At 42.3% G+C, this 11,051-nt stretch overlaps 1 protein-coding gene across 1 annotated transcript in view; it reads left to right on the top strand.

Annotated features, from left to right (window-relative positions):
• Positions 1 to 2,705: 2,705 nt before the first annotated feature.
• Positions 2,706 to 11,051, top strand: part of LOC112112035 (dystrophin) — a 1,981,667-nt gene continuing 1,973,321 nt past the window's right edge. Inside the window, exon 1 of the mRNA XM_026649948.1 lies at positions 2,706 to 2,941. Within this exon, the coding sequence (XP_026505733.1) occupies positions 2,860 to 2,941 (82 nt within the window). The 5' untranslated portion in view covers positions 2,706 to 2,859. The remainder of the gene's footprint in view (positions 2,942 to 11,051) is intronic.

The following is an 11,051-nucleotide window of genomic DNA, read 5'->3' as shown; positions in this document are numbered from 1 at the left end:
CACCCACAAAAGAATATCCGGACATCCAGTGGTTAGGTCAGTCACCTGAGAGGTGAGCAACCTAACTTCAAATCCCTTCTGCACATCAGGGAGAGGGGGACAGTACTGGGTTTACCATGGCACCAGTGGCGCCATGGCACCGGGCCCAGAGTCAGAAGGAGCCTCAGCCAGCGGAGCTGGCCAGGAAAGCTGCCCCCGCCCCTGCTTCGCCCCCCGCCTGCCTCTTCCCACCCCTGCTCTGCCCCAGCCCTGCCCCCACTCCACCCCTTCCTCTGAGCAACATCCCAGGGACTGCAGCAGGGGTCAGGCGCACCCTGCACTCACTGGGCAGCGGGAAGTGGAGCAACCCGGACCCAGCCCAATCCGCTGGTGAGTACTGGGGGGTGGTTCCCCTCTGCCCCCAGTCCCAAGGCTGGGAGCCAGGGGAGCAGAGCGGGGTGGGCTGGGGCCAGGTTGCTCCCCTTCCCACCGCCCTGTGAGTGCAGGGTCGGGCCCGCCATGCAATCACCAGGTGGCAGGAAGTGGAGCGACCTGGCCCCAGCCCGCTCTGCTAGCTCGTGCTGGGGGGCAGTTTCCCCCCTTCCCCCAAGCCTGGGGAGTAGATGGAGCGGTGGGGAAGAGGCATGAGATGGGGAAGAGAAGGGGATAGGGGAAGCAGGGGCAGGGGGAAGGAAGGGGGTGGGATGGGGAGGAGATGGAGTGTTGGGGAAGAGGCATGGGATGGGGAAGAGAAGGAGATAGGGGAAGCAGGGGCCCAGCATGCGGATCCCCTTGGCAGCAGCTGGGGCTCCCCTGTTAAGCAGCCCCATCAAACCCTCACCCTGACAAGCCCCACCTCCCCTGCAGCTGTACCACTCCAATGAGCCCCCCCAGACACCCTCCCCACTGAGCCCCAACCACCGACACCTGGACCCCCACCCAAATGAACCCCACCTGCCCTGCACCCAGACCCCCGCCCTGCTGAGCTCCAATCACTTTCACTTGGTCCCCACTACAGACTCCCATTGCCCCTGTACCTGGAACCTCCCTGTGCATCCAGATCCCCCACTGAGCTGCCTGCACCCAGACTGCCCCCACAGACCCCTCTTACCCCCCCACAGACCCCTCTTACCCCCATCTGGATACCCCCACACTAAGTCCCTCTGCACTTGGATCCTGCTGCCAGGCTGAGCCTCCCTGCCCACATCTGGTGTGCCTGGCGCAAAAGGGGCAGGGCCCCAGGGTGTTTTTATGACCCTTGTGCTGTGTCAGGGTCAGGTTCAGCCTCACTGCCAAGTCCGTATCCCAGGGGGAGGGGGGAGGCTGCAGGGTGATCTCCCACCTCCATGCAGCCAGTGGCCTGTGCTCCTCACTGCCGTGGTGGAGCTTCCACATTTATTTATTGTAAAAAAAAAAAAATTGCAGAATTTTAAAATATGCACAGAATTTGATGCAGAATTCCCTCAGGAATATGGGGCGCTGTGCAGCTGTGATGGTGGGACTGTGAAGGGGGTGCTGGACACTAGGGGATCTGTGGGTGGGGGAGCTGGGCAGGGGGTATGGTGTGCAGAGTGCTGTGTGCAGTTGTGGTGGGAGGTCAGCGGGAGGGGTCTCTGGGCAGGGGTGCTGGGCATAGCAGGTCCGGGGGCATTGGGCATAGGAATCTGTGGGGAAGGTCTCTGGGTGAGGGGGGGTGCTGGGCATAGGGATCTGTGGGGGGGAAGTCTCTGGGTGAGGGGGCGCTGGCATAAGGGCAGGGCACTGGGCAGGGGGCAGTGTGGAAGGGGAACACTGGCAGCGCAGGGCTGGGCGGGCCAGTGTGCGTCTAGCAGTTGTGGGTTTGTAAACAGTGCCCTTGTGCTGGTCTGAGTGGGGCCACTCCTGCTACACTGCTCCCCATTGTCCCCAACTGGCCCCTCGCTCTGCAGATGGCCCCCCATCACATGCCCTATTTCCGCAATGGGGGCCCACAAATATATTTGGTGCTGGGTCCACAACAAATTAACCCAGCACTGGAGGGGGAAGACTTGAATCTGGGTTTCACACATTCCAGGGGTGTGTCCTAGCCACGGGGCTAAGGCTTGTAAGGAGGCTGCGCTCTCTCCCACTGCTGCATTTTTGCTCCCAAACAAAAGAATAAAAACCCTGGTACATCCTGGGACCCCTAGCCAAGTTCGCCTGTGAAGGGTGATCTCGAGAAGAGAGATGCCAGCTAGATGTATCTAGCTTGTGTAGATTAAGGCAGTATAATAATTTCCCCTGCCTTCACTGATCATAGCCTCAGGTATAGAGCCAGGCTGTTTGCATGAGGAGTTTGTTCTGATGGAGCTAAGCTGGGTTACTGGGGGGGTGGAGGGGGGCGTGCTTTTTTAATCCCTCTCTGCATTAAAGTGAACGCTTTTAAGTGGGGGCTGCTAAATCATTCATGCTCCTGTTTGCTTCTTTTAGCAATTTGCTCTCTAATTGCTGCTGTTTGCATTGATCGCGCGCGGGGCGGAAAGGGAGTCTCTGGAGTCTCCCAAGTTGGCTGCTGATTTATCGAGTATCATACCTCCTCCTCTTTCACCTTGCTGGAGCCGCTGGCTCTATTTTAAGGCAGACGCGCATGGCTCAGCACCTGTTCTCTGCTGTCCGGGGAGCAGAGTTTGACAGCTCTCCTCCAGGGTGATCTTTGCCTTGGTTTAGTGTCTGTTTGTTCCCCTTTCCTTTACTCCTCGCTGTGGCTGGGGGAGCCAGGCTGACTCCCTGCCCCGCTTCCAGAACCACACACACACACAAACCCTCCTTTTAAACTTTGTGTTTCTTCTGGATTAAAAGGAGGCTCCGAGTGCGGAGCCAGATCTGAGAGAGACTCTGTGTGTGGCGGAGGGTTTGTTTGCTATGGCTGAAGCAGGACGTCCTGAGAACCCCAGCGAAGAGTCTGCAGCGGACGAATTCAGTGATATCATCAGGAGCAGATCTGGTAGGAACCACTTGTTTATTTACTGATGGGGCGTGTGAGTGTGTTAAATACAAAGCGCTTGAGCGTGGGCCATTGTCTTGTTTTCTTCCATGGAGGTCAAGAATGTCACTGAAGTTGGTGATGTGTTTGGAAAAGTTTCTCCGTTGCAGGAAGGAGGTCTGGATAAAACAAAACGCTGAACGTATGTGTACACAGCTACATAGAGTACCCCGTGGAAATGCTAAGTTCACACGCAAGGCAAAGTGATCACAATTACCCCACCTGTGAAAATAGTTGTATTGTATTTAAATGAAATGGGCACTTCTTTAATTTGACCAGACACACTTATTACCCTGTCAAGAACTGAATGTTAATATATGTTGAACAGTTTGTACTTTCAGAAAGATGCTATGCTGACAAGATAGAAAAGGCAGGCAAAGACAAGGCTGATTATTGTATTCACTTACTGCAATATTAATGCAGTTAGTGGAGAGTGGCATTTAAAATTTAAAGTTATAGAAATAATTTAAAAAAACCTTTAGGTTGGTTAATGAAGTGTAGAGGGACTTATCCACAAACTTAGAAAAACTGTGCATTTGGAATAAGTGGTTTGAGTGAAGTTCTTAGTAAGTACTTATCCTTCTTATAGAATATAAAAGATCTTGGACTCAGGCAATCACACAAAGTTGTGGTTCCATTTGTGTAATAGGGCAGACTATTAAAGCTGTAAATGGAAGCAGCTGTAATGCTTCCCCATATGTTAAAGTTTCAGGTGCCTGGACTTCCTCTGTTTAGTCTTGGAAAGGAACCAAATCTTGGATAATGAAGGTATTTATAGACCATTCAGAATTTACACATTTACAATGTAAATAGACAGAGAAATACAGGAGTACTTAATTATTTTATCTTGGAAAAGTATAAACTAGTCTGGCAAAGTAAAAAGGCGAGAAGATAATGATCCCTAAGAGAGTGAGACTTTTTTTTCCAGTCTTATTTGTAGTACAGCTACCTCAGTAAAAAATCTGCTTCCAGGTGATTTTTGGGAAGCTTCTGGCCTATTGATAAATAATTTAAGTGACAAAGTTCTGGGTTGGTAGAATGTAGAATAAACTCCTTTCCCCGCACCCCTAGGCTATGGGTGCATGGTTTTCATTATCCCAGTGTAGAGAGACTCTTGCAATAGTGTAAGTTCAATTCTTCTTTGAAATTGTAGTAATACAAAATATTTGCTTGGAATCTATGCTCTTTAAAGTGTGTTTCTTAAAACTGCATCCATTGTACAGTGTTCTCCTTAAACTTACAGATGAAAGGGTCTACTTTGTACTTTGACTTTACTGTGCAATATTCCAGAAATTAGAAGCCATTGAGAAGAAGTACTGCATTTAGGTGGACGTTGCTACAGAGATCCTTCCACACCCAATTTTTTCCAGAACTACTTGTGGCTTTGATAACAAAGTTTCTTTATTGAGAAGTTGCATCATTGCAGAATGGAAAAGCTGGAAAGAAAAATTATCCAGCAAACTCCTTCCACACTGATTTCTAGTCAAGTTAGTGGTACTGCAACCTACAGCTGCAACAGTGAATCAACCCAATTCTAAACTTAGACAACTTATATTTTTAGTAGATGTAGAATGGAAGGTAATTACCACAAAAAACCTCCTTAACTTTAAAAGGATAAGCTATTAGCATGTTTTTATGCATGGGAGTGGATATTAATTGGAAACAAAAAGCTTGAAAACTTACATAAAATATTTTTTCTGGGTGTGGGAGGTTGTGATTCTCCAGAGATTGCTTTAGGAAAATTACTGTTACTAACTTCAGTTGATCACTTAACAACATAACTTATTGCTTAGTAAGTACTGGAGGTTATTTTTTTATTATTATTTCTTTCTACATTGTTTCCTCTGTATAGTTAATTATAACTTGAGTAACACAAAATGGCAAGATGTATTCATATATACACTTCCTTGTTGTCTCTTCCCCTCTATTTTCCTTGAAAGCCTGTCTCCAGACCAATTTAGGTGACAACAGAAATGTTAAGTATGTTGTACTATAATCTGAGCAAAAAAACCTCAAAATGGATAGATAGGGTTTAAAATAGATCTTTCCACTTTGCTCTTGTCTGAGTGTAATCAAAATAATTTGGATGTTTACAGAAGTCATGGAATTCAGAAAGCAGGTTTTTAGATTATAAATTGTATTGTATCTTAACAATTCTACCATTGTTTGAGGGTTTAGACAGTTTGTGGACCACACTGTTTTAAATAGTAATTAGGAGGAATTTGAACTTTATCATTCTGTAGATTTTTTTCATAGCTTTCATCACAGATGGAATTTTCAAAGGGACCTAATGGAAGCTGGCAGTCTAACTCCTTTGACTTTCAAAGAGAATTGAGCATCTCACTCTCATAAGAAAATCTGATCACATATGTAAACAACAAGCAAAAAAACCCACCCCAACATTGGAAGCTTAAAATTATGTTCAGAGCTTGGTGCTGGTTTTTTGTCCACAACTACTGAGGGGTTTTTTGGTCTCTTTTGCCAAAAAACACAGATTCAGATTGACTGACTGAAACATTGCTTGAATTTGTGTCAAATTCACCAACTTCTTTAAGTTAAAAACATAACCACGGATTTTTGTTTTGGAACAGCTTTCATACCAAATTTTACTTGGTTTATTTTAAAAAAATTAAAATGTAAACAAGACATTTCATTTGACCGAAAGGAATTTTTAAATTTATTTCTTAGTTTACTGAAAAACTCTCATTTTGGGTTGGCCCAAAACAACTTTCTTTTTCATTTGGCTAGTGAACTGAAAAATCTGTTGTTCACACAGCATCTACCAGAGGTAAATATTTTTAAATCAGCGGGCCCATGTAACTTGCACCCAAGAGTCCTCATAGAGTTGACTCAGAGACATCTAGCTCACCAATATTACTGTTTAATAAATATTGCAACAACAGGAAAATTCCAGAAGACTGGAAGAGTGCTAATGTTGTGCCAGTATTCAAAAGGGCATGCAGGATGATAAATAGTGGTGAGTTAGCCTGACATCATTCCTGGCATAATATTGGAGAAGCTGGTATGGGATTCAAGTGATAAAGAATTGGCATTAATTATATATATTTTAATCAACATGGTATTATAGAAGATCAGTCTTATGAAATTAGGTCTTTTTGACTCTTTGAGATAACTGTGTAAATATAATATACATAGACTTTGATGAGGCAAATATTTGACTTTGTACATTCCGATTAAAAATGTAGCATTGTACAATATCAATAAAGCGCATCATAGATGGATTAAGAACTGGCTAACTATCAGATCTCAAAAAGTAGTGATCAGTGGGGAATCAGCAATGAATGGGGGTGTTCCTATTGGTAGTAGGCCTGATGCTATTCAACATTTTCATCAATGATCTGGAAGTAAATATAAATCACTGCTGCTTAAAATATGTGGATGACCTAAAAATTGGCAGAATGGTAAATACTGAGGAGGACAGAAAGTCTTAAGGAATATTCTTGACTGCTTGGATAAGTTGGGCCCATTTGAACAAAATGTGTTTTGATACAAGCACATGCAAAGTTATATATCTAGGAACAAGAAATGCAGGCATACCTGTAGAATGAGGGACAGTATCCTGGAAAGCTGTGACTCTGAAAATAATTTAGGAATCATTGTGAACAAGCAACTCAACATGAGCTTTGAGTGTAGTTCTGTGGCAAAAGGGGCTAATGTGATTCTTGCATGTATGAACAGATGAGTAGCAGGTAGGAGTAGTGAGGTGATTTTACCTCTGCATATGGTATTGGGGAGATTGTTACTGGAATACTACATCCAATTCTGGTGACCACATTTTAAAAGGCATATTGAAAAATTGAAGAGGTTGCAAAAAAGAATCTTAAAAAATGATGCAAGGACTGGAGAAAATACCTTACAGTGAGAGCTCAGTCTACTTAGCTTATCAAAAAAAGAAGATTGAGGTCACTTGGTTATATTGTGCAAGTCCCTTAACAGGTGAAATTACTGGGCACTAAAGGGCTCTTTAATCTAGTGGAGACCGACATAACAAGAAACAGTGGCTGGAAACGGAAGCCAGGCAAATTCAAATGAGAAAATACTTTGTTTTTTAAACCATTTGTGATTATCTATGGGACAAACTGCTGAGGGAAGTGGTGGATTCTCCATCTCTTGATGTCATCAGATCAAGACTGGATGCCTTTCTGGAAGATATGTTTTAGCCAAACATAAGTTTTGGGGCTCAATACATGGGTAACTATATGAAACGTAATGCCCTGTGATATACAGGAGGTCACACTAGATGATCTAACGTTCTCTTCTGGTCTTAAACTCCATGAATCTATGTGGAGTTTTGGCTCATCTCTTCTTCTTAGCATGGGTCTATTTTTCTATAGAGCTCCCTGGTTTAACCCTTGTGCACTATATGGGTTTCAAAAGTCATCCCCCAGCCTTACCTGATTGAAGTTACACAGGAAGTTTACTTCTTATCCTATCTGCACAGTCCATCCGTGCATTGCTATAGACACTCTTTTCCTCCCAACCTTCAAATTAATAGAACTTTTATAATCCTTTGTCAATTCATAGATAGGCTAGATTTCCATTAATCAATCAAAACTATAAACCTGATACATCTGGACCTCAAGTTCAACTGATTGGTAGATTTGTTGAGCCAGACAGCTATGAAGTTAGTCCTTCTAATTTGCAAGTTTCACCATAAGGATGTCTGTTGTTCAAACAGCATTAATAAGGACTAGTTGTTAGCACTTAATGAAAATTTGGAATATGGTTGGTAATGTCTGAAAGAACTTTATGCAAACCCATTTGATTAGGATTGCCTTGTTATGCATAGCTATGTTTTGAATTTAAGTGTACCTGATGTCACATTTGTTGAATACATGAAGAACAGTCTCCTGTATGTGGAAATTGTTCTGCTTAACAAAACCAGCCTTTGTGCTTTAATATCTCTGAAACCAGATGTGGTTTTCATAGGACTGGGATTTCTTTACTAGGCATATGACATACAAGGTATCGTCATGGTTTCTAGCACATATTTAGGTGCATTGCTAGAATGGTTCATTTAGAGAAATCATTTTAAAAAGTGGTAAACATAATTAAAGTGGTAAACAACTTCTGTGCTGTAAAAGAAGCTGCACTCCATTGCTGTTGTCCAAATTTTCATTAAAGTTATTGAAATAATTCTATTATTTCTGTAGCAGAGTAAGTAATTGCAGTCATTATTAGCAGCAGCAGCAAAAAGAACTAAATCCTAGGCTACGCCATATTTGAATGTAGGCTATAGAAAGAAGGGGGAGTCTCTAAAGATTGATTTGTTCGTAACATCTATCAATAAACTATGCAGTTCCATTGGCTTGGTGAAAGTGCGTTAGCCACTATTGCACCGTTGAGGCTTGACTTGAAAGGGAGGTATGGTTTGCCTTTGTGCTGGGAGCGAGGGTTCTGTCCCACCCAAATCTGCTTAGGTATTCACTGTGCAGTGTCACTTCACTTGAGCTTTCATGGAGGAATGAGAGTTCTGCTCTTAAGGAAAGAGCAATTACTGGACAGGAATTAACACTGAGTAGTGTTAGAGAAGTAAATATTCTGGAAGAAAATTCAGAAGCAAATTAAAATAATACTTAGTTTCCCAGTTCCATCTTAAAATATATTTAGCCTTCTTAGGCATTAACAATGAATCTCTGAGCGTGCCAAATTCTTATTGAGGGAGAAACTGTAAACCCACCAGTTATTCAGGGCAGTAGCAAAGAGCAGCCCTCCAATCACCGTCTGCCTGAAGCATTCAGAGTGGTCAGGCACATTAAGAAAACAGGTGCCAGATGAATGTGTATGCCAACAGTGTAAATACTAACAAAGTCAACAAATGTGACTCCATGTAATGAAATGTGTCCCTGATTTGGCATGGGAGGTCTTGCAGATTAGGTGTATCTTTCTGCATTCTGTATGCTAGTCTTAATACTGTACCGTTGGCTGGTCTCCTGAAACTGTCATACCACCTTCTGCCTGGGCACAATTCCATTGTAATAAAAGCCATGACTGCAGGCATGCAAGAAGACCAGTACAGAATGTTCATCATGCTAGAGTACGTGAACCAGATGGCTGTCGAAGAATGTTAAAATGGCATTCTATGCAGAGCTGCTGTGTGTGAGGTTAAGGTGATATCTAATCTATTTGAGGTTTTACAGTGTGCTCATTTGGAATTGCTACTCTTGCTGAAAGTTGGATCATATTCAAAAATAAAAGACCTAACTTTCATGACTGCTAAAGGTGGTGAGGTTTTGGCTCTGATGAATCAGGATTAGGGTTTTGCAGGTAAAGAAGTAATATAAATGAAATCTCTATTTCTAAACGCTCTTTGTGTGGGAACAAGTATAGATCTTGTCCAAAGTGGTTTAGTGACACCACCAAGCTACAGAACCTGACAGAAATATGGAGGCCAGAGCAATGGGCCTCACTTATACTTTTTTTGATGAATGCATTCAGAATTCACAATAATTAGCCAACTGAGTTGAACAGAAGGAAAATATTTAACAAAACAGCTAAACTGCACTGACCACGTTCCCTGTCTACACCCCTTCAAACATCCAGCCACAGGAGACCTGTGACACATGAAGTATATAGCTGTTAGTAATGACCAGGAAAGGTCACAGCAGTTACATCCGGGTGTTCCTGTCCATCTATTTTCTCGCATATATGCCGGAGAGATGGCCCCTGTGGTCTAAAAGCCAGAACAAATTTGTGATTGTTACATGTATTTTTTTGGACACAGTTGAGTTGCTAGAATTTTCAGTACTGCTTAAAATCAGAGTGTAAAGATTTTATTAACATACCGTAGGTGTACAGTAAGTACACCGTATTAGAACTTCATCAGTGATATCCAGACCACATTGACTTCAAGAGGAAACATGTACAAAGAGAGGTTGTATCCCTGTATAGTACAATCTTTTAACCTTTGCTCTGCAAGACAGAGAACCGTAACTGGGAAATTTTACATTTAGGCTAGTATAGCAGACTTTTTGATTTGTTCAGTGTATGTATTGTGCATTGAAAGCATATGCCCTGACTTTTTCAGAAGTACCGAGCTCTCATGGCTCCTGTTAGTATCCTGCCCAAATAATCTATATAATTTGAGAGAGGGAGTTATTTAAAAAAAAAAAAAAAAGTTCATGTTGCCTTCAAAGTGCTGTTGGAAGACCTGAGAATGAAATTTTAACTTGTACAATGTCCTGTAACAGAAATTTAGTCCATTTCTTTTCAGGAAAGGGCAGATCAGCTAAACATTAGTTTGGTTGAGATATTACATTTAATATCATGAGTGAGTTGCATGATGTTAGACAGTTCATGGGAACATTGCCTTGACAACAATATTTTTGTGCTTTAAAAGATTCTGGTGTTTCAAACATAAATCAAAAGAAATGCTATCGCAGCATTTCTTCAATTAGATCTAAAGAAAATATAACATCTGTAAACAATCAGCGTCTTACATAATGTTTAGTTAGCAGCATATATATTTCATTCTTGTAATAGTGTTAGGGTATACCGCAGCCTGGCTAGTATTGTGAATAAGTTCCCAAATTTTGTAACTGATGAGCAAATTTTTTAGACATTAAAGGTAATATACTCACTTTGAAGAAATTACTCTCTAGGAATTTGTGTTAAATTGTATTGTTAATTTTCTCCCTTTTTTATTTCTTACACTAAAGGTAGATTGCTTATTGAAGCTTACCTGTTGAATGGACTGTGACTCAGTCACCTGTCAGGAAAGCAAACTGGCAATAAATACTAACAGTTGTTAAGCCAGCACCTCCTGTGGTGAGAGGCTGTTTTTTTTTTTTTTTTTTTTTTTTTTTAAACAGTATTAATAGCTTGGGCCATACTGTCACATCAAATACAGGAAGGGAATCAACAAGGCTACATATGTATGGTAGTAATACAAACTAGCCTTTTTATATAGGTGCTTATTCTCACTACCACCTTTATTTTATTAAAGAAGGAGTACTTGTGGCACCTTAGAGACTAACAAATTTATTAGAGCATAAGCTTTCGTGGGCTACAACCCACTTCTTCGGATGCATATAGAGTGAAACATTGAGGA

Source organism: Terrapene carolina, unplaced genomic scaffold (assembly GCF_002925995.2).
Source record: "Terrapene carolina triunguis isolate 2854851 unplaced genomic scaffold, T_m_triunguis-2.0 Scaffold23, whole genome shotgun sequence".
Classification (NCBI taxonomy): domain Eukaryota; kingdom Metazoa; phylum Chordata; order Testudines; family Emydidae; genus Terrapene; species Terrapene triunguis.
The sequence above is the reverse complement of the archived record's forward strand: the minus strand, read 5'-3'. Positions and strand labels throughout refer to the sequence as shown.